Source organism: Vicugna pacos, chromosome 12, assembly GCF_048564905.1.
Source record: "Vicugna pacos chromosome 12, VicPac4, whole genome shotgun sequence".
NCBI lineage: Eukaryota > Metazoa > Chordata > Mammalia > Artiodactyla > Camelidae > Vicugna > Vicugna pacos.
In genome coordinates, this window is record NC_132998.1 from 14,207,950 (window position 1) to 14,232,454 (window position 24,505).

Consider the following 24,505-nt stretch of genomic DNA (forward strand, 5'->3'; position numbering starts at 1 on the left):
GCACGCGTGGACTTGTGGGAAAGCCCCGGAAGGAGGGGCCCGGCGTGAGTTGCTGAGGGCAGGACGCCGCGCCGGCGGGGCTGGTAACGGCCTGGTGAGGTGAGCCGGCGTTGGCGTTGTGGCCGACTGCAGCGGCGAGGAGGCTTTTGGGGTCGCCTGGCGCGGGGAAAGGGCGCAGCCATGAGTCCCGGCTGAGGCGGAGAGGACGAAGGCGAGGGCGGGCGGCGCGGCGGTCTCCGGGGTAGCGGCGCACCCGGGGGCGCGTTCCGGGAGTGCTCGCTCTCGCGGCCCGGGCCTGGACGGTCCGTCTTGCTGACGGTCCCTCTATCCCGGCTGCCCCGGGCATTGGGCGTTTTGCAGTGGTCAGGACTGCAGATGCACCCTCGGGAGAAAACCTCGGTGGGGCCCGCCCCCTTTCGGCGTGGGTGTGCAATGCACGCCCACATATTGGGAATGAAAGTGATACCCCAGGCGCTGGAAGTTTCTGGTTGCCTGCCTGGACCCCTAGCCCCTTCTCAGGTTCCCTGGGAACAGAGAGGTGATGGGTGGAATGGAAAAGGTTTCTGCCCTCTATGGTATTTCAGTGGCTTGCTGCGCTTTTATTCACATTTTTGAGTCCCCCGACAAAATACTGTACTAGTTTTGTTTTTTAAATGAGATATACATAGGCCATTAAACATAGATAGGCACTGCCTGGAAGAGGCTTAAACTTAGTTTAGTTTCTGAGGCAAGGCGAGAGGTCAGGAGCCCTATCTGGGGTTGCTAACATCTATTGCTCCTCCTAAACGAATCCCTTTTCTAATCTCTTCTATCTCTCCCATCCTAAAACTGCGCCCCGCTACGCTTAAGCTTTGAATCCCCTCCCACCTTTTGGGGAACCTTGTCCCATCACTCATCCCCTTTCCTATATCTTCTTTTACCTTGTTTCTCCATCTCCACTCCATCCATACTCTTGAGCAGTTTTAGGTTATCGAAGACAAAATTTTACCAATCCCCATATAATCGCATTTACTCAGCACGATTTATTTCTGTCCTTAAAAAAATCTCATTAAAAATAAATATTAACTTTTATATGACTAAATAGAATGCGCTTTATTTCCTCCATGTGACCTCTGTGGCTTTTGGCACTGCTACCCTCTCTGTCTTTTTGAACTCTTGAAAATTCTCTGTGACAGTACTTTCTAAGGTTTCCTCCGGCTCTCTAGATGCAACTGCCTAGTTTTTACTGTGTTCTCATCTCTTCCTTGGTTTGTTCCCTAAGTATTAGTATCTCCAGGCTTTCCCCCTCCCCTGCACTGTCATAGTAATTAAACATGTCCAAATCCCATGATTGTAGCTTCTACCTTTATGCTGGTGACACCCAAATTAATATTTCTAGTCTTCTGTTTAACTTCCTACTGGGTATGTCTTCCTGATGTCCCGTAAGAACTCAAATTCAACATATCCCAAACTGAAAAAAAATCTGTCTTTACACTTGTCCTTCACTCTTGAAACCTCTTCCTTTGAAAATTGTGATTCTTGACTCAAAATGGCACCATGAATCTTACCAGGCTCTCAAACCAGAAGTCTAAGACATGATTTGAGTACTTCTCTGCTCCCAACTCCCTAATATAATCAGTCATCATGTCCTTTTTATTTTACCTAATGTTTCTCATAGCTTTCAGACTGTAGGTTGGATCTCGTGGTCTGGCGTTTCATGATCTGTCCCACATCCACCCGTTAGCCTTGTTTTCCATCATTCTCCCGCTTCGTCCCTTGTTCTGATTGCCCACTCCACCATATTAATCATTTGGCTGACCCCCTTTGAAACTTGGCTAAATTGTAGGGGACTCTTTGCTTGAACCCACCACCCTGCCTTCTGATTTATGTCTGCCTTTGTGGTCAGTCCCATAGCATCTCTAGGTACCTCTAGAACAGTGGTTCTCAACCAGAGGGTATTACGATTCCCAGGGGACATTTGACAATGTTTGGAGTCACTTCTGGTTGTCACAGCCTGGAGAGAAGGGAGCCCAGTCAGTAGAGGCCAAGGATGCTGCCAGCCATCCTACAAGGCATGGGACAGCCCACCTACAACAAAGAATTATCTGGCCCAAAATGTCAGTAGTCCCAAGGTTAAGAAACCCTGCCTAGTGTAATATTTTGTTACTCAGTACCCTACTAGAGAAGGGACCTTGTCTTTCTTGTTTTTGCATCGCTAAATCTTGATACAGGGCCTATCACATAGCAGAAATACAATAAATGTTGAAAGAAAAAGGAGTAAAGGAAATAACTAGGTTAAACTTGTAAACTTTAGAGATGAGCAGCCAGTCTGCTACCATAGGCTGCTTGCTAATTTCAGTGATTCCTTCCCACTGCCTTATGTTCATGTTGCAATGTGGGGATGCCCAAACTTGTTTGTTTTGCATTTGTTTATTCAGGAAACGTTGTTTAACTCATTTTTATTTTTATTTTGTTTTATTGATTGACATATAGCCACTTACAGTGTGTCAGTGTCTGGTGTACAGCGTAGTGTCCCAGTCGTGCATATACGTACATGTATTTGTTTTCATATTTTTTTCATTAAAGGTTATTGCAAGATATTGAATATGATTCTCTGTGCCATACAGAAGAAATTTTTTGATTGACTCAAATCAAATTCTTTTTAAAAGAATTCTTTTTAAAAGAATATGCTGGTATTTTCTTTGTTCTGCATCACTTTAGGCTCCCTTCCTTTTGGTCATTTATGAAGAGGTAAAAACCATTAATTAGTTAGGTTTCAAAAAAATAAACCAAATAATTCTGTTTAATTCTTTTCAGAGGTTGATTGATCAAAACTCTACAGGCCATAATGACTTCAACAAATAAAGCAATTGAATTACAACTGCAAGTGAAACAAAATGCAGAAGAGTTACAAGACTTTATGAGGGATTTAGAAAACTGGGAAAAAGATATTAAGCAAAAGGATATGGAACTTAGAAGACAAAATGGCATTCCTGAAGAGGTAAATTTCATAATTAAATCTCATAATTAAATTTCTACTTTAGCATCCAGCAGAACTACTTATTTTAAAGTAAAGCACCACCTTTAAAATGTTTTGTGGAAATACTGATTTGCTCTTTGCCAACATTTTGAAAAATTCTGCTTTTTAAAGTCTTTGTAGTAACTGTATTGACTATATTAAGACATTTTAAGTCTTAGTGAATAGTTACTGAAAGGAAGACCATGTGATAATTCTTAAGGTTAAAGAATAGCATCATAAAATATGTAGGTTTTACATATATTGTGCATATCATATATAATTATGCATTTAATGATATATTAACATACTGTACTGCCATAAAAACTTAGTTCCTAGGCGCAACCAAATATTTAAGACAGTGCATTCAAATATGGATAGCTTTTTCATACTATTTGTAATGATGTGGGGGCAGTTCAGTTTGCCATTGCACTGCTGCTAAATCATTGTACTAAGGCTGAAGATCAGGCAGTTTTTTAAGTTTGAATTGAGGATTGCAAATTAAGTGTATAGTTAAAATTTCTAGGTAATAATTTTCTTATGACTGAACAATGTTCAATATTTGTCAAAGATGAATTAAACTTTTCAAGCATAATTATAAATGAAATGGTAAATGATATTGTTACACAGAAAAGTAATAGAGCAGTCTCAAAACACTGTTGTTTTTCCTCCCTAGAATTTACCTCCTATTCGAAATGGTAATTTTAGGAAAAAGAAGAAGGGCAAAGTTAAAGAGTCATCTAAAAAAACCAAAGATGAAAACACAAAAAATAGGATAAAATCTTATGATTATGAGGCATGGGCAAAACTTGATGTGGTAAGTTGATCTAGTTATGTGCTTCTTAGTATTTGAGTAAAATTTTCTAGGAGTTAAGAGTCCTATGAATTAAATGAAAAATAATGTTGAGTTCTTAGGACCTGTGTCTTTTTCTTACAGACTATTTTGTGTGGAATAAAAACTAATATTGGCTTTAATGTTGGTAGGCTGGTGGTATTTTTTGAATCTTCGTGTTAAAACACATTGCTAAATTTCAGTACATCATCTTGTAATGTTTATTCAGTGAAACTAAGCAGATCTTATTTTTAAATTTATCAACAAATTGTTTTTTCTTACATAGATTATTTAAAATAGTATATTATTTGCTCAACGCAGAAAGGATTTTGTTCATATAATAAGATTTTGTTTGTATGAGCATTAATAATCTCTTTAATGTTTACTGGTTTAAAAGCTCTTACTAAAAATCATTCTTTAATCATATGTGCTAAAAAAAAAGATTAAAAAAAATTATTGGGTTCCATGAGATGATTTATTACCATAAAAAGAACATGTGAGTCAAAAGAGACTGGGAATTGCCGGACTAGCCTGTATGTATTTTCTTTGGGAGAGTCAGCTCTAGTTTGGAATACCCTGAGAAATGTCACTGAGAACTCTGGAGGCAGTCTAGGGATAGATCCTCTTTTGGCCACTTACTAGCTGAGTGACCCCCGAGCCAGTTAACTAACTTCTGTTTCTCAGTTCCTTCAAGTGAAATACATCTGCCTCATAGGTTATTGTGAGAATCAGGAGTTAACTGTACTCTACAAGAAGTTTTTGTGTTTTAAAAATAAGAAAGAATTAAAAAACTAAAAATAAGAAGATTTTTAGAAAAAAACCTGTTGTTTGCTATTACATACATTTGGAGTTATTTACAAACTTCCCTTATGTAAAGCTGTAATACTTCACTGCTAATAGTTTGTGATTTAGGGGTGCTTTGTAAATTCTGTTGACAGCTTATTTAATGAGTTCAGAGTCAGTTTCTCCATGTAGTATGGCTCTTGGTTTTCTGAACAAGAGTACCTTTTTCTCTGGATATAATCTTAACAATGAGAGGTTATTTGGGTTGCTTTTATAGATGTTTATTAGGTTCTTGGATTATAACAACTTTAGTTCTGTCGTGTACTTCTTTTGAGGGGGAGCTGTATCTTCCTTTTTGTTTTTAATGGTCATGTAATTATGAGCGCTGTTCTCCAACTTCTGATTTCAGGACAGTATCCTTGATGAGCTTGACAAAGAAGAGAGCACCCATGATTCTGTGTCTCAAGAATCAGAGTCAGAAGAGGATGGGATTCATGTAGATTCACAAAAGGCTCTTGCTCTAAAAGAAAAGGTACTCTTTAGGTTAGCTGTTGGTTCCTTCAAGTAAGCAGGATGCGTAGAAAATCATGGATCCCAAGATTTCCACAACATAGTTTAGGGGGTGTTCAAACATTAAGTTGTTACCGGCTAAATCTCTAGCAGGAGGCAGTGTGCGTAGTAATTAGGGGTATGTGTGCTGTGAAACTAGGTTACCTAGGTTCACATCCTGTGACAAGTTCTTTAAATTCCTGTATGTCCTCAGTTTTCTCAGCTGTAAAATTAATATTAAGATTAATAACATTACTAACCCTCAATGGGTTGTTGTGTTAGTAAATGAATTATATATAAAGTGCTTGGAGTGTACAGGGAGTTGTTCCAGGGCTTTTAGTAATTTGAATTACTGATCAAATCAGCATGTGATTCTTGACATGAATGTTATATCCCACTCCTCTGTATCACTGGTCATCTTTGGTTGCTTCTTGGACCGTTCAGCATCTCCCTGAGGAATGCCTCATTATTATAAAATTGGCTATATCACTTTTGAAAGAAGTGGCAGTCTTTTCAGATTAAAGTTTATGTTGATGCCTGTCTTTTATTACATTCCTGTGGGTTATTATTGTCAGAACTATTTAATACTAGGAATTTTACTCATTTGCCAATCTGCCAGGACTCTTGGATCGTGCCCAAACTATGACAAGTGAATTTCAGCACTTGGAAAAAGTCCACTTTGCTAATTCTTTTTTCTTTCCTGTTAGCCTTGATCACACGGCTAATGAGATAGAAAGAGATGGATAATAATGAAAAAAAATGGTTCTGGAATTCTGCGCTAGTAAATATCTGACGTGTATGCTTTTTCAGGGCAATAAATACTTCAGACAAGGAAAATATGATGAAGCGATTGAATGCTACACCAAAGGCATGGATGCTGATCCATATAATCCTGTGTTGCCCACAAACAGAGCGTCTGCATACTTTAGACTGAAAAAGTAAGGAATTTCCATAATGTGTGTGAATGTTTTTATGTGTGTATGGAGACTGGTTTTTTAGAAAAATGTTTCGTGATAAAATGTGTGGGAATGCTTGAAAAAGTATTACATTTCTTTTGAAGTATAAATTCTTATAACTCACTCCCTTTTATTGAATTCTTTTATTTAAGCCATTTTAAACATCCAGATGTGTGGGTTCTGTTCGTCGTGGGTTTTGTTAAGCAAAAGTCCCACCACGGAAGAATGAAATTACTCAAGACTTTATCAGCTCAAGAGAGTGAGAAGGAGCCAGAGACTGACTCCCCGAGCTCCTCCAAAACTCTTGTATTTATTGAGAATAGTCAAAGAGTCAAAGTGAAATAACCTCATAGGAATGAGTAAGGGGCATGGTGTATGTGCGGGGATGCAGGTCAGCAATTTCAGTTCGTGAAAAACAGAAACTTTATAATCTAAATTGAAATTTAGAGAGAAGGTTACAATATTGATAGTACAAACAGTTATTCTAAGCCTCAAACAATCATGAGCAGGGTTACATGTTCCAAATAATTGATAATGAAAACCCAGACCACCACAAAGTCTCTATACAATGGTCAGAAATCGTCTAAGCATGGGAAGCAGCCCAGCTGTTCCCAGCTAAGGGCTAAGTCGCAGTCTTCTGTGAGCAAGAGCAGCCTACGCTATCCACCTACGCCTGATAAGCAAAGCGTGTCCTGCCAGTCAGGGAAAGGGACGAGTGGATGAGTTAGGGTTTTCCATAAGCACAAACAGCCCTGAATCTATGACCTCGAACTGAGCAAAGCAAGCAAAGCAAGTCTCTGCTTTTTACGGTGAGGAGACAGTTTGTAGCAGATTCCTGCTAGCAAAGCAGCTTCAAGGCAACTGAGCTAAGTTCCATAGATAAGGTGGTGACTGGTATTGAGACTTTAGTCTTTTGTGCTTTTGGACATTTTGCTTTGAAGTAGCAGTATAATGACAAATATAGAAAGCATTGGTTTTGATTATACATTTCTTATGTATTTACATAAAGGTGAGAATACATAAGGGTGAGAATATGATTTGGTACAGCAATTATTACAATATCAAGGTTTGTTAACCCAAGTTTGTGCTCTCACACAGATGCTCAAACCATGCTTTTATAAGTTACTTTACGGAGGTGCTCCTCCTCTAAAACTTGAGTAATGAGGCTCTTTACCTAATTCACAGGAAAAAAAAGTCAGCTGGGTAAACATTTTTAAAATTAATTTTCCTCCATTATTTTGAAAAATTTATCCACTATTTAACATGGAGAAGTTTTATTATAGTAAACTTAAAATATGTTCCAATTTTTGTTTAAGTCATACTGACCCTTTAAATACATACTTAATGTTGAAGAGCATAAATGTGTATGGTCTTATCCTAAGCAGGGAACTGACCTATCATAAGAACTTTTAAAAAGACAAATACCATCAAGGAGGACATTCTTATTATTTAATTATTATTTGGAAATATGAATTATATTGGTGTCTGAGTTTTTACTATTTTATTTTTATTTTTTCATTGAAGTATAGTCGATTTACAATGTTGTGTTAATTTCTGGTGTACAGCATAGTGATTCATTTATACATATATTCCTTTTCATATTCTTTTTTGTTATAGGCCATTACAAGGTATTGAATATGGTTCCCTGTGCTCTACAGTAGGGCCTTGTTGTTTATCTACTTCATTATTTATTATAGTAGTTAGTATCTACAAATATTTTAAATAGCATATTTAGGTCTTTGAAACTTAGGCTGTTAATATCCAAATTAGGGCAATATTTATATTTTATAATATTTGATATGTGACAAAGAATAATTTTAAATAAATCTGCATGAACCCACCCAACTTGGTTCAAACCAGAACATTATTATTTTTGAAGCTACCTTTTGATATTCTTTTGCATATCTTGACCATTGTAACCCTCCCAGTTAAACCACTATCTTGAGTTATGTATCATTCTTTTAAATTTTTTTCTTTTTTACTATTCTTTTGATTAAAAAAGTTCATTATATGTGTATATATCCCTAAATAATATACTGTACAACTTTGCTTATTTTTGAGGCTTAAAAGTATATCGTGGTAAATGTGGTCTTCTGTGGCTTGTCTTATTTCTTTGAATAGTATATTTCTAAGATTTGTTCATATTTTGCATATAGCTGTAGATCTCTCATTTTCACTGTTATATACAGTTCCTTTTTAGGAGTATACCATTACATACCCATTCTCCAGTTGCTGGATTGTTTTTTGGTTCCTTTCTTCCTTTTCATCCTTTCCTTCTCCCCTCCCTCTTCCTGCCTCCCATCCTCCTTCCCTTCTTATTTAATTACAGTGATACTGTGAGAACTTTTATACATGTGTCTTGGTGCTGGGTCATAGGTTGTGCACATGTTCAACTTTAAATGTGTTGGTGACCAGTTGTTCTAAAGGTAGTTGTATGATTAGCAGTAAGAACACCTGTTCCATATCTTTACGAACACTGGTATAATTGGGCTTCTGAGTTTTCAATCTACAGAGTATGAAATGGTAATTCATTGTGGTCTTAGCATATTCTTATATATTTATTCACCACTTATTTAATTATTTTCTGTGAAATGCCTGTTTTGTCTTCTGGTCATTTTTCTGTTAGGCTGTTTTATTATTGGTTTTTTATTCTGGGTACAAATTCTTTAGTGTTTATTTATAGTAATTCTCTTCTCCCAATTTGTGGCTGATCTCCCTTTTCTTCTTAATGGAACCTTGATGATCAGAAATTCTTAATTTTAATGTGTTTCATTTATGGATTTTTTAAAATATGTTGGCACTTTGTAAAATATGATTTGTTAAAATAGTTTCTGTCTCTGCACTCATAACAGTCTCCTATATTTTCTTCTAAAACTTTTTATGGTTGTTTTTCACACTTAAGTCCTTTTATATATGCTGAAGGTAGAATTCCAGTTTCATGTCGTTTCATACGAATAGCCCAGTTGTTCCAGCCCTATTTATTGACTGTCCATACTTTCCCATGGATTTGCAGTTACACCATTGTCATTTGTCAGGTTTGCATGGATCTCTCATCGATCTATTCCTTACATTGATCTGTTGTCTGTTACTATAATAACCACTCCACGCTATGTTTAATGGCTACAGTGTGGTAAGAAGTCTTGATAATTGGTGTAGGACATGTTCTCTTACCTTAGTGTTCTGCAAGAATGTTGGGTATTCTTGGACTTTTACTTAAAAGTACAAATTTTAGAAGCATCTTGTCAGATTCCTTGAAAAATTTTGATTACAATTGCACTGAATTTACAGATGAGTTTGGGGAGAATTATATTGTTATGTTTTTGTGCCTTATAACAGATGAATGTGAAATTGCTCTATTTAAGTCTTTAATGTCTTTGAAGACAGTCTTGCAATTTTCTGCTTATGGATCTTGTACATCTTTTGTTAGATTTATTTGTTTTTTGTTGCTGATCTGGAGTAAAGTAGCCACTTGGCTAAACTTTCATTATTTCTAACAATGTCTCTAGATTGTTTTGAGTTTTCTTGGTGGACCATCACATCATCTGACAGTGTCTGTTTTGTTCCTTTCCACTCTAAAATTTTTAGCTTTATTTCTTTCTTATGGAACTGCACTGGCCAGAACCTCAAGTACAGTGCTGAGAAAAAGCATTGATAATGGGCATTCTTGTTCTTTGCTTTAAAGGGAGTACCATCAGGAATTACTGATTTTAGTGGACTTAGTTAAATAAAAGGAGGTGGGAAACATGCCTTCAATTGGGAAGTGAATCCCCTTTTCAGAGATTTCAGAAACAAATTTTGAAGTTTTGGTTTCACAAATGATTTTTATTAACTTCACTTTAATTTTTTTAAATTGCAGATTTGCTGTTGCTGAGTCTGATTGTAATTTAGCAGTTGCCTTGAATAGAAGTTATACAAAGGCTTATGCAAGGCGAGGTGCTGCTCGATTTGCTTTGCAAAAATTAGAGGATGCCAAAAAAGGTATTAATATTTTCCAGGTCATCATTATCTAAAAAATTATTTAATAGTTTAATTTCACTGATACTATACAAAGAATACTAGATAATCACAGTTACCTTCAGAGATTTTTGTATATTGAATAAAACTCATTTTTGCAATTTAAAACATATCTTGATATTTTGGGAAGAGAGTGCATTATTTGCCACCGATTAGATTTTGGTTCAGATTCTCAATTGACTATGTATTAGCTGTGTGACCAGGGGAAGGTTATGTGTCTTCTCTGATTTTTCAATTTCTCATCTGTAAAATAGGGATTAAAACATCTTGTTGCTTATTGTAAGGCTAGAGGTAATACATGTAAAAGCTCTTAACACATTTTTGTTTATTTGTAAGTTCTAAGCCTTTTATTATTCCATGAAATCGGTCTGTGTAGTATAAATCACAAAATCTAAATAAAACTGTTGTCTGAAAGATTGTGCTCCTTCCTGGTGTGGTGAAGTATACCTTATGATAGCAAGTATCCTTCCTAGGACTCGTGGAAGAAGGTGATATGTCACAAGGATTCTGTCAAGGTTTGGGGGATGGAGGAAGTCCAGTAAGCATAATGTTAGTATTTCTTAGTTCCTCTTAATTTTGTTAAAGGATAGTTACCTATTTGTCATATGTAGCATATGATTATTGTTTTATAGAGGTTTCTCAATACCATGTATCTTTCAAATATTCTTTATCTTCTCTTTTACTCAGATTATGAAAAAGTGTTAGAACTGGAACCAGATAACTTTGAAGCTACAAATGAGCTCAGGAAAATTAATCAGGTAAATTGTAGTTATTTAAATTAAGTGCGTTATTTGTTACTTTGGTTTTTTTTTTTTTTTTTTTTTTTTTGCGGGGAAAGGTAATTAGGTTTATTTATTTATTTTAATGGAGGTACTGGGGATTGAACACAGGACCACATGCGTGTTAAGCATGCACTATGCCACTGAGCTATATCCTCTCTCCCAATTTATTACCTTTATTTGATAAAGATTTTTGCATAGACTTTGTACTGTAGATTATGTAATATAGATTTTTTTCTAATTTTAATTCTTTATGCTATAAAGTTTTTTACTAAACACATTTGTAAGCTAGAGGTGGTATAGTGATATTAAAAATTCTTAATTATTCATTATCTAAAAAGTTGTCTGAGATCTTTAGTATCACAGTTGCTTTACTTTTTCCCAGATGACAGAATTAGTTTTTCTTTATCCCACTGGTTTTTCTTTTTTGGTTTGTGCTGTAATTTTTGTACCAAATTTTTGCTTATTTCTTTGATTTTGTAGTTTTTTAAACATGCTCTGTCTTTATGGTTTATATAGCACAAAAATGCTGATTTGTTTTAACAGTAAAAAAGTAGATATTAAATGTGAAATTTGCTGTCAAATGATACTGAACAGTTACACATTCCTTTCACTTTGCTGTTGAATCAGAATTATAATTATTTTGCCATCTGTTGAAACTTTGAGAAAAAAGTGACAATTAGGGAAAATCTGCTTTTAAATATTGCCATTACTTATTGCACATAAAATCTGTTGGTAAATATATCAACTTGATTATAATTGTGAACTATATTGTATATTTTGTGTTTTGTCCTATGTCAAATAATGATGAATATTAAATTTGAGAGCTTTGGTGATGTGGTCTCAATTACTTTATTTTTGAAAATCATTCCTAGAACAGTGTAGAAATTCAGTAAATATTTGTTGAATAAATAAATGAACAACTATTTTTATGAATACTAATTATTTTAATTGGAATAAGATACACATTACTTTTTTTTGCTTTTTATTTTAATAAGTAGAAAGACTTTGAATTAGAGTAAATAGTATTATTTTAATTATTTGAAATGTGGCAGGAATTCTAATATATTTGAATAATTCATTATTTTAAAGTCAAATATATATGCATTTTGCATTACTTGTTTTATTTTAGCTGACTGCTCTGTCTCCTAGGCTTTAACTTCCAAAGAAAACTCATGTCCGAAGGAAGCTGACACAGTGATTAAGACAACTGAGGGAGAGAAAAAACAAATTGAAGAACAACAGAATAAACAGCAGGCCATTTCAGAGAAAGATCGGGTAATCCAGAAGGATTCCAGCATATAATATATATGTTTTGCTGAGATTAATTGTAGTTTTTTGTGTTTCAGTTTTTTCTTTCCTAATGTTATATTAAACTTTAGTAGAAACTAAAATTAAATATACTAAAACCTTTGGTGCCTACTAATTAAAACTTTGAGTAATTGATGACTTAATACATAATTTAAAAAATGTATTGAAGTTTAAGAAACAATTTTTGAACATTTTGATATATTTACATACAGTTAGTTATAAATTTAACACAGAAATAAATTATAATTTGTTCTTATTTACTTTTCATTAGTTCACACTGGACTATTTCTGATCAATATTTCTTTAGAATTCTTGGGCTGAAATTTAACATATTTATAGCCTTTCATGGACCCACAGAGGATTCCTAATAAATATTTATGGAATGATTATTGATTGAATTATATCTGACTCTGATTATAAATAAATACTACAATGAAATCTAGTATACATTCCAATACAGTTTAATTTATCTTATGTTTAGGCATTTTAATGTTACTAAAGAAGGAGCTATATGGTCTGGTACTCTGTTCTTTTACAGAAATTATTTGAGTTATGAAATTCTTTTGTATGGATTCTAATATAACTAAAGAGTGTAATATTTGGGCCTATATTTATTAAAATGTTTTTTTAAATTTAAGCTTTGTCCAATCTTTAATTAGTAAAATGGTTAATGCTGCAAAGTAATATAGTAGTATACTTTTTTTCTTTTGAGTACTGAAAGGAGAACATCATTATAAGAAACAACCTAAACTAACAGATTCTAAAACATGTATCGTGAATTTTTTTTATTTTGGTTGGAGGTATGGGGATGGAACCCAGGACTTCATGCATGCTTAGCGTGTGCTCTACCACTGAGCTATTTCCCTCCCCTTGTATCATGGATTTTTAACAGTTAAAACATACTTTAATTACTGATACAATATTGATGAGTGTATTTGCAGTGTTTCTTCAGCTTTGAATTCAACTAATGTTTTTGCATATTTTAAAATTTTTATCCATACTTCTTTCCAAAATGATAGGGGAATGCATTTTTCAAAGAGGGGAAATATGAAAGAGCAATTGAATGCTATACTCGAGGGATGGCAGCAGATGGTGCTTATGCCCTTCTTCCAGCTAACAGAGCAATGGCGTATCTGAAGATTCAGAAGTAAGTAATGGTTACTTTTAATTCTTTTCAGAATGAAAATGAAATTTACCATAAATTGGCATTGTCGCTAAAGGGTGAGTTTGAATTTAATTCATTTCTCTTTGTTTACTTATTTATTTTTATTTTTTTAAATGGTGGTACTGGGATTGAACCAGGGACCTTCTGCATGTTAAACATGTGCTCTACCATGGACCTTTACCCACCTCCTAATTCATTTATTCTTAAGCATTAAAGTTAAATGAGAGAGAGATTGTGTGTGTGTGTGTGTGTTAAGTGTCGTACATATTCAGTAGATGTTAACTATTGTTAATATTTTTCCACTTTTAATGGCCTGGCATTACACAGTTTAACACCTCTTTAATTGCTTTATGTTATTCTGAATTAGTGATTTGAAAATTATTTTTAACCCCAGAACCCTTTGGGCAGAATCTTATGTGAAAGTGTATACCTATATAACAAAAGGGAGTTACTGTCATTAAAACTGCTGTTTGATTACATATACAACTATAGCTTGGTCCTGTGATACTAACCACGTATTGCTGGATGGACTCAAGGGCTCCAAGTTGGATAATCAGCAGGATAATATCTGATGACAGAAACTGTCTCTTACATTTCTTTTTATCTATTGTTATATAATCATTTACACACTAGTAACAGAATTAGAAAATCCTGTAACTATTACAGGTAGGGATTCTAAACTTTTTTGGTGCTGGAGACTGCTTTGGCTGCATGGTGTACCTTTCTCAAGATAGTATGTTTGAATGCATAATTACACATTTAGGATTACAGAAGATATCAGCTATATTGAAATACAGTTTTAAAAATATTAAAATTTGTGGTATACTGGTATATTTACTTTTAAAAATTCACTCTGCAAAATGAGAACTTACATTTAAAAAACAGGCAAGTTAGACATTTTTTTAAAGAAATATTATTGTGAAAGTTTGAATAAAGCCACTAGTATTTGGGATGTTCTTTGACAAATCTTTCATATACTAATCAGTCAGTAAGTGTGGATAGAGAATGCCCAGAAAGCAGCACAGATGATCATGTTACCAGTGTGATAATATATGGCTTCACTCTGGCATCTGAGTGACTGCTAGGTGCAGAGGTGCCTGGTAGTTGACCAGCTGTGACATAGGAGTGTCTATAAACAGGGATGCTGTGATCACATGCAGATAAACTGCAGGTTAAATTACTACTGTATATCTGAAATAGTTGTGATATCTCAAAGATACCTGTAACAAATGTAATGTGATATGAAAATATCTAATTTTTATTGCTAACAAAGTCATAGGTACTATGGTTTGTTACCTGCAGTTATAATTGAAAGGAAAGCTACATTTCATTAAAAGTTAATGAAAATAAGGATACAATATTTCTCCCATTCAAGTTTTCAGATCTCTCAAAGGATCTCAGGCTCAGAACCCCTGTCATAGAAGTAAATTTTGGTTGTATATTTAACCTCATTGACGCTAGCAGAAACAGTAAAGATGAATTATTTTGATTAACCAGGGTAAAATCATTGCATATCTTGCTAACTTATGAAAATTTTGCATTTTGCTATTTAAGAATTGTATATGATTTAAAATTGTAAGGCCTAGATTTTTAGGTTTGACTAATGCCAAGAATAATTATACCCACATTTATGAGAGCTCTAATTTATTGTTAGTCTTATTGCTTTATTTGATAATGCCATAAATGTATTATAACAAGTTAACAGTATATTTTAAATTTAAAGAACTATATGACTCTTTTTTGTATCTTTTTCTACTGTGTCTTTTTGATTCACAGTTAATATCGGAAGTTTACTACGTGGTGACTGCTGTTAAATATTATAGACTAGATGAAGAACAAGGGAAGGTGCAACTTTTCAAACAGGAGTTTAAATTGAACCAAGATCTAAAGGGGTTGTATGAGTTAGGTGAAAAAACAAGTCGAGTGTCCCAGTGCAGGTTCAAAGGCACAGGAGTGGAAACTTTCATGGTGCCTTCTGGGAAGGGCAGGTGGTCCATATGATGGCAGATATAAGGCTGGAGAGTCAGGCAAGCCCCTGACTTTGTGCTCTACAAAGGAGCTTGACTTTATCCTGAGAAGTGTGGGAGCCATGCAGTATCTTGATGGGAGAATGGTATAATCAATCAAGCAAAAAATATATTTTTTGTGTCATGGACATGCACACACACAAATGTAATTTTTCCCTCTCACTGAAAAATGAAGTAAATTCTTTTTATTATGAAACTTTTCAAACTTTTATGAAACTAACATAATAAACTCTATGTACCAGATCATCTAGTTTTCATAAGCCATATACCTTTTTTGGTCATATTTGTTTCAGCTTTTGTTTCCCTTGAATTACTGTAAAGCATATCATGAGTATTATGGTATCTCATTCCTAAAGGATATTTCATCCATAACCACAATACCATTATTTGCCAAATAAATTCACAATAATTCATTAATGTCATTGTAATATATATGAGGATCTCACTTTTTTTTTCTGTTCTTTGTTTTTTTAGATATTCTTAGCTTTTTGTTTTCGTAAAGCAATACCTAGTTAGGCTGAATTGATCATTAGTTGCATGGCTGTGTAGAATGTATGAGAAGTATCAGAAGACACGCTCTCACATATATAGTGAATTCTGAGTTTTGTATGTGTTGTTTTCCTTAAGTGATGTATACTATGGGTAAGTATCAATGAAGTTTGGTTGGAAAGTTAATGCCAGAGGTAAGTGTTAGTGTAGTGCCTATATGCAGTGAGAGGTAAAGGAGAGGCACGCTGTCAGCAGTGGTGTGCTTTTGTCCGCGCTACTCAAGTCTCATCATATTGACTCCGTCCTACCAGCAGACTCATTCCTGACTTTCCTTTAATCTGATACCTTCTCCCTCCTTACCAGATGACTCCAAGATTTGATGAGAATGAAAAATTTAAAAAATAGATGTTTTACCCTCAAACACAGATTTGGGAGTTGATAATTGAAATTTTATGCATGTTTTTTAATTTAGAACCTCAGTTTATATGAAGTTCTATAAGCTGTGTTTTTCTACTTGGTAATGTTGTCATGTTTCATAGGTATGAAGAGGCTGAAAAAGACTGCACACAAGCTATTTTATTAGATGGCTCATATTCTAAAGCTTTTGCCAGAAGAGGAACTGCAAGAACATTTTTGGGAAAGTTAAATGAGGCCAAACAAGGTACGACTATTTTTGTAACAAGCGGCACTCCCTTATCCTGTTGAGACTCCCAAGTCATAGAAGCAGAGATTTGCATAGCCTTCCCGCAGTTCAAGGATACAGAACTTAGAGATGTATGTTTTCTTTCACAGTTTAGGTTATGAATGAGTTTGCAGATCTGAAGGAATGCAACTTCCAAAGTGGGCCTGATTATCTTTTAATAGCATATAGTACAATCTGGCCAATCGCCAATTAAAATTATTGAAAAATTTGAATTATAGGTGAGAAAGGAAAAAGCAAGAAAAAGGCAAGAATGAAAAGAAAAGGAAGAGAATCAGCAACAAGGAGATGGAGGCTAGTGTAAGATCTGTAGTGGTGCCCCCCCCCCTTTCTTACTGGTTATCGTTATTTTTTCATGATCTTTAAAGTATTTATTTTATTAGTCATTTTGAAGAACCAGATTATTTCTCTTGTGTTTTTTCTTTTTATTTATTTCTACCTTTGTTTCCTTCTTTCAACTGTCTTTTGGTTTAATTTGCCTATTTTCTAACTTCTTGACTTTAATACTTACATAATTGATTTTCAGCCTATGTTTTTTGATGTGTTCTTTTAAGTCTGACAGTTTAAATCTGGCTTCAGCTGTAGACCATGCATTTTTTTTTATTATGGTAGAATATTCATAACATAAAATTTACTCTTTTAACTCATTTTTAAGTGTACAGTTCAGTGGCCTTGAGTACATTCACACTATTGTGAACCGTCACCGCTATACATCTCCAGAACTTTTTCATCATTCTGTTCTGAACACTCCCCATTTGACAGTAACACTCTATTCCCCCTTCCCTCCAGCCCCTGGTAACCAGCATTCTTCTTTTTGTCTCTGAATCTGCCTGTTTGGGGTGCCTTCATATAAGAAGAATTACACAGTAGTTGTCCTTTTGTGTCTGGCTTATTTCATTTAGCATAATGTCTCTAAGGGTCATCCATGTTGTAGCATATATCAGAATTTGATTCCTTCTTAAGGTTGAATAATATTTCTTTAAATGGAATTCTCTTAGATTCAATCTTCATTTGTTGCATTGCGCTGTCGTTTGTTAACAGTGTGAGTTTTGGTAAGTTAGATGACCTCTAGGCCTCAGTTGTATCATCTGTGAAGTGGAGTTGTAGTGAGGGTTACATGGGAATTCACATAAAGCAACTAAAATAGTACTCGGTAAATGTTAGTTCTTGTTATTGTTCACCCGTTCCCTAGCATCGTGAGTAAAACTTCTTGAGATGAATATGGGGTTACTAACTAAATATAACATGTCTTGAACTCCAAAAAGCATTTTCACTAGTATATTTCTTAATTCATTTTAGATTTTGAAACTGTTTTACTTCTGGAACCTGGAAATAAGCAAGCAGTAACTGAACTTTCCAAAATTAAAAAGGTAGTGTATTCTTTCCACCAAAATATGGTCTTGCTTTCTGAAACATAAACACATTTATTTGTTGCATAGTTAACTTGAGAATATTTTGATAATCATGATTACCAATTTATTTTCAAGGAATTAATTGAGAAAGGACACTGGGATGATGTCTTTCTTGATTCTACTCAAAGGCAAAACGTGATAAAACCCACTTATAATCCATCTCATCTTGGGTCAACTGTAAGTAAAGCCCTTTTTCTTTAATTTTTTTCCTTGTTATTTAAATATCAGTATTAAGAGTTGGAAACAAACTGGAGCGAGGGATAAATTAGGAGTTTGGAATGAACAGATACATACTACTATATATAAAATAGATGAACAACAAGGACCTGCTGTATAGCACAGGAAACTGTATTCATCATCTTGTAATAAGCAATAACAGAAAAGAATCTGAAAATTTATGTGTGTGTATATATATATACATAGGTATATATATGTATAACTGAATTGCTTTGTTGTACACCTGAAATTAACACTGTAAATCACCCAATAAAAAAATTAAAAAAAAAGTTGGAAACAAACTGTTGAATTGATAAACTCTTAAAAGAAATGTTGGAATTTCTTCCTAGGGCCATTTTTAGAATCTTTAAAAAATATTTCTTAGGAATATTGATGTAATAAAATTGGGGAAAATTGAGCTGTTCAGAGTTCTGGGATTACTTTTTAAAGTGACTTAATTTAACACTATAAATATTTCTATATATTTTCTGATTTTAAAGGAATTTGAAATAGTTTTGCATTTTGTAGTAATCAAATACTTTTTATTTCTGTTACTATTTTTATTTGAGATATCCTGTGTTGGGTTAGGTTGATCTAAAATTAGCACTTTTGCAAAAATCTGATACAGGCATTCCTTGTTTTATTGTCTTCGCAGATACTGCGTTTTTTATAGATCAAAGATTTGTGGCAACTCTATGTTGAGAAAGTCTGTTGGCACCATTTTTCCAATAGCATTTGCTTACTTAGTGTCTTCGTGTCACATTTTGCTAATTCTGACAATATTTCAAACTTCTTCATTAATATCATTCGTTATAGTGATCTGTAGTCAGTGAACTTTGTTAGTATTGCAGAAAAGATGAAAGGTTCAGAAGATGGTTAGCCTTTTTTTGCAATAAAGTATTTTTTAATTAACGTATGTATTTTTTTAAGACAATGCTATTGCACACTTAATAGAAAACAGTATAGTGTAAACATAACTTTTTTTAAAACATAACTTTTATATTTACTGGGAAACCAAAAATTTATGACTTGCTTTATTGCGATATTCACTTTATTGTGGTGGTCTGTAACTGAACCTGCAGTATCTGTGAGGTATGCCTGTACAGGCAAAACTATCCTTAAGAATATACACTGCACGCTGGTTTTGGTATGCATACTGTTTGTCATTAAGTCCGGCAAAGTCAGCTTTTTCCAGCGGTATTGAAACAGAAAGAGTAGCTGGTAAAATTCAGCAGTTTTATGCTGGAACCTTAAAATTGAATTATTTAAGGAAAATATATATAATGTGACTCAGTAGTAGTTTCTAACATTTACATAGTACTATATATAGAAATTATGAAAAATAAAATATATACAGAAAAGTACACAAGACAAATTAAGATTTAAAGAATAATTATGAAGTGAACACCCATGAAACCACCAACCCAGTCAGAAAAATTGAAAAGTATCAGCCTCCAGAAAATCTCCCTGAGTGCCCCTCCCTGATCATGATCCTCTCCCTGCCCTCAGAATTAACTGTTACCCCTGGATGATGCTTTGAGAAAAATAACAATTTTAGAAGGAAATCAGGGCAGGTATTTTTATTCTCTTTTTAGAAAAGAAGGAGGTGAGGGAAAGAAAGTGTTAAAAGTGTTTTGCGAAATTTGTATTTCAAGTTAGTAGCAGATAGAGGAATTCTTAGTTTAGTACTTGTCTAGGGTTCTTATTCTGACTATTCCTGAGCTTTTCTGAGACAGCGCTTGTTTCACATGCCAGGCATACATCTAGTTGCTTTCATACATTATATTCATTCTTACACATCATATTCATTTTCTGTTACTCTGTTCTTCACAATAAAGGTGATTAAATGTTTAATTCAGTGTGATTTTAAACTTTTATGTCTTTGTAAAACTTTGTAACAAAAATTAATTCAAAAGTTAAAAAAAAAGGTGTTTGTCAGACTTTGCTGTTCATAATTATAAAGACATTGCCATGTCGTAGGTCAGATGTCTGCTTATATAATAACATCCCATGGCCAGTATACCTGAAACAGCTTTTATAAATCTGTGGGATTCTCATCTCCCTCACTTTAAAAATCAACTTATGTTAATAGTTGTGAAAATGCAGCATAACTTTGAATCTTTTGCGGCTGGATCTCAAAACAAAATAAAACACCTCCATCAATTAAGAGATCCATTTTGAAACTGATCCAACATAAACAAAATCACTGCCCTAGTGGGAAGGGGAAAAAATTGCTGTTTATTTTTGTAATAGGTCTCCATTTTAAAAAATGGACATTATTTTAAAAAATAGAAGCTGCAGCTTGGTATGATGCGTTTAAGAGTCGGTTTGAGCCCCAATTCATAAACTTTAAAATCTTAGGCAAGTTAGCTAATCCCTGTGTGATTCTTACTTTTTCTACTTAAATTGAGAATAACTTCCAGGTTAGTTGAGATGAAAGGAAATGATGTCCATTAATGCTAAGACAGTTTCAGGTGAAAAAAATGTTAATTTCCTTTTCAGCCACATATACGTGAGGCCACCTAGTCACTGACAAAAGTGGCCAGGACATAAAGGGAGGCCCAGGAAGTGGAGAGAAAGTCCTGGGGTTCCTTTATTTAAGTGAGAGGCTAGGCCTATATCCCATGTTCAAGGACTGGCAGCCCAGAAGGATCTTCTCTAGAAAGAGTATAGGAGAGCAGTAATGGAGATCGGCTGGGGCCTGGGTTTCCCAGATAGGGTGGTAGTATCTGGAAGTTTTTCCTGATCTCTTAGTCTCTGCTAAAATATTTTATTTTGTATTATTTATTTTCATTTTCCTGTTTTCCCATATCAAAATTTCACCTTTTTACTTGATCCTTCTCCTTCTCTTTCTCCCTTTCTGTTTATTCTGTGTTTATTTTTACTGAAGTATAGTTGATTTACAGTGTTAATTTCTGTTGTACAGCAGAGTGGTTCATTTATACACATACATATTTCTTTTCATATTATTTTTGTTTATTATTTCTCTTTTCTTTTTCTTGAAATGGTCATAATAGAGAGCTAAATAAAATGTTATGCTTCAAAATCTTAATTTAAAGGAAGAGATGAATTGATCCTTTCAGATTTTCTTATATCTTTCTGTAGTGGTATCTTCTGTGTTTTACTCCTGTTACCAGTGTGCAGTCATTCCCCATCCCTCCCAGCCACTATCAGTAGCATTGAGCAGCTCTCAGTACCCTCTGGTCTACCCTTAACAGAGCTCATCCGTTAGGAAGTTCATTACTTAGGATTATGTTTACACATCTGTTGTCAAAGAAAGGATTTGGTTTTAAATGGGACTGCATTGATACAATTCAGTAATTATAGTTTTTTTTTTATATTCTGTTCTTTAACACTATTTTTTTTTTAACACTAACACATGTCTGTTCTTGGTCAATGTCTTGATAGAAAACTATTACTGGTAATATTTCTCAGCAAAGCAAAAGTTAGCTTAACATGGTTATTCTGTAAGATAGAACTGCTAACAAGATTCTGTTAACAAATTTTTAATAGCTTTTTTATTTGCATTCATCCAGTAACACTTAGTTGTCACCATTAGGTCTTATCTTAGCTATGCTAATAGAATATGTGGTTTTAACATTGAATTTAGCATATAGGTCAAAAGTTTTAATATTTACAACTTTTTGATTTAAAATTCAGCTGTATAGTTGGAATGAACACTTTAGAGTATACTGAAGGAAGTTTCTTATTAAAAATAAAAGAGTATGACATGTAAACTTAGGAAGAAATTGAAAATGTTTGACACCTGTAATGATTTGAAGTAAATAGTGAGTGCTATTTTATTAAATTAAAAACCATTATTATGGTCAACTAGTTACCAACTTTGTGAATATTATTTGGCGAATCTTTAATCCGGGCTGGTTTTATCCAGCTGCTAGATATGTGGAGGATACACTTAGGTTTTAATGTTAGTCTCTTTCATACAGAATGCTGGTTATTGTCTGGCCTCGTTCTGCTTGCCTTCAGTTAGCCCACAGTACTGCTGTCAGTTTGGTCATGTTTTCTCTTGGCTTTATTGCTTCGAGGATAAACTCCAAACTCCTTGACATGGCACACAAGTCCCTTTGTAAGCTGTCTTTAAGCAGTCTTTCAGGCCTTGTCTCCACTACTCCTCCCTTCACACCCGCCCCACTGGACTTTGCATCTTTCCACTGGCGGTACTGTACCCTCCACATTGCCACTCCTGTGACCTTTTCTGTGAAGCTCCCCTGCTGTCATTTTTTATCTTTTTTCCTCTGTGTTCTTTAAGCATTTTGTGCCTTCATCTTTTATAGTGTGTATCCCATTGCCTTGTAATTATTTATCTATGCATCTTCTTTCCCCCATTTAGACTTACTTAGGACAGGTGCCATGAATCTTCTTATTCTTTGTATTCTCAGGCAGTATGACTCCAAATTGAATTTACTTATACTGGGATGTTGGCTGTAAGAACACTGTAACCTTTTAATTTGTGACCTGAAAATTGGAAATGTTTGTATGTTGATGTAAAGAATTGATTTTAATTGTTTTAGAAACCACTCAAGAAGGTTATTATTGAAGAAACTGGTAATTTGATACAGACTATTGATGGGCCAGATAGCACTGCTGCTGCTCCAGGGCGCACTCCTGTTAGTGGAGCAAACGTACTAGCAGCCACAGGCGCTGCCAGTAAGAAGGGCTCCAGCCAAGAGGACCTCGTGCCCACAAGTGATATTCCAAAAGCAAAAGTACTGAAAATAGAAGAAGTCAGTGATACTTCAGCTCTGGAGTAAGTAGAAATTGTCTTTTTCATAATCATCTAGAATGGTAGTAATTCCGTTAGAAAATTGGTATTACTGATGAGACTTCTGATTTGTTCTCATCACCGTAATTGAACTGTCCAGCTTCACATTCTAGTTTTTTTTTTCCTTTCTTTTCACTTAGCCATAAGGGATTTTGCTGAAGGAATGATCACTAATCCTTTACCATAGTTAGGGATTTAGAGATGACAAGAGCAAGTATCTTGAACAAATTGATTTAATGCATTTTCTTTTCCAGAACTCCGGTAAATATGTTTCACTTAGTGAATGAGAATGTTTAGTTTTTTAAAAGGAAGTTACATAAACAGTGTAGAATTTAGGCATTATCATTTTTCTAGCTGTTAATACTAAGATTATTTGTGGGCTTTTAAAATTTTGTTTGGAATTTAAAAAATAGTCATGCATTTCCCTAATGAGAATATGAAAGATATGGATTAATTGTTTCCTTTGGGGTATTGAAACTTTATTCCTATATTCTTGCATTGCTACTCATCAGTCCTATTAAAAGGGTTTTTTTTAGCTTTGAATTTTAGTAGTTCTGTTTAGAGTAATATATAGATTGTATGAAAACTCTTTAAGTAGGCAGATTTTTTTTTTTGAAGGAGGAAGCATTTCTTCCTTCTTGGAACATCTTTCTTGAAACTGGTAATTCAGATAATTCAGAGTGGAAGGCTGTGTTGTGAATAAATGTGAGGTCATAACGCAGTATATAGAAATTGTTTCTCAAAAGGTGGCCAGGCTGTTAGCCCAACTGATGAGAATAGTCATTACATAACTAGCATGTGAAAATTTGTGAAAGGGCAATCTGTCTTGCCAAAAATACACATATATTATCAGCTGAAAGAATTTACTACTTGCAGAGTATAAATAGACTATGTACTATTAATAAAGTCAGAAATTAAAAAAGTCTCTATTGATGTTTCCTTATATAAACTTTGACTATTTGTGGTTCTTTTTTGATTATTTGATGCCTCTAAAACATTTCAGACCTCAAGTCAATTTGAAAAAGGATGTATGTCAGTCTTACAGTGAGAAGATTTCCGTAGAAGTAGACAAAACACCTGCTCAGTTTATCAGGACTGTTATTCCTCCAGTTCCTGCAAACTCATTTCAGCTTGAATCTGATTTCAGACAACTGAAAAATTCTCCAGATATGCTGTATCAGTATTTGAAGGTAAGAGGGAGGAAGCTAGTAGTTCTATTGTAAGTAAAAAATCAAAGAACTTCTTTTGTCACTATATAATACTAGTGTCGTATTTGTTTTTTGTATAAAATGATTGTAGACAATGCCCTTCTGTTATCCCTTGCCTGATACATATATCACTTTGATCAGACCACTTTAAATATTTGCAATATGGGACCCTTTGGAAATAGGTTCTGTGTTAAGTTATTTTAGAAAACAGAATTTAATCTAATTTCAAATACTATGACCCAAACTTAATTCTTCATCCCTTCGGATGAGGAAAGAAGCTAAAATA

At 34.3% G+C, this 24,505-nt stretch overlaps 1 protein-coding gene across 2 annotated transcripts in view; it reads left to right on the plus strand.

Moving 5' to 3' along the window:
- The first annotated feature begins 11 nt into the window (after positions 1-11).
- RPAP3 (RNA polymerase II associated protein 3) overlaps positions 12-24,505 on the plus strand; it is a 29,376-nt gene continuing 4,882 nt past the window's right edge. The window contains exons 1-14 of one of the 2 annotated variants that reach the window (XM_006202889.4): positions 12-99; positions 2,797-2,980; positions 3,672-3,812; positions 5,020-5,142; positions 5,970-6,097; positions 9,972-10,093; positions 10,817-10,887; positions 12,061-12,186; positions 13,239-13,366; positions 16,440-16,561; positions 17,900-17,970; positions 18,088-18,189; positions 22,761-22,996; positions 24,015-24,201. In XM_006202889.4, coding sequence (XP_006202951.1) covers positions 2,828-2,980; positions 3,672-3,812; positions 5,020-5,142; positions 5,970-6,097; positions 9,972-10,093; positions 10,817-10,887; positions 12,061-12,186; positions 13,239-13,366; positions 16,440-16,561; positions 17,900-17,970; positions 18,088-18,189; positions 22,761-22,996; positions 24,015-24,201 — 1,710 coding nt within the window. In that variant the 5' untranslated portion in view covers positions 12-99; positions 2,797-2,827. The other variant, XM_072972934.1, reaches the window with a different exon arrangement.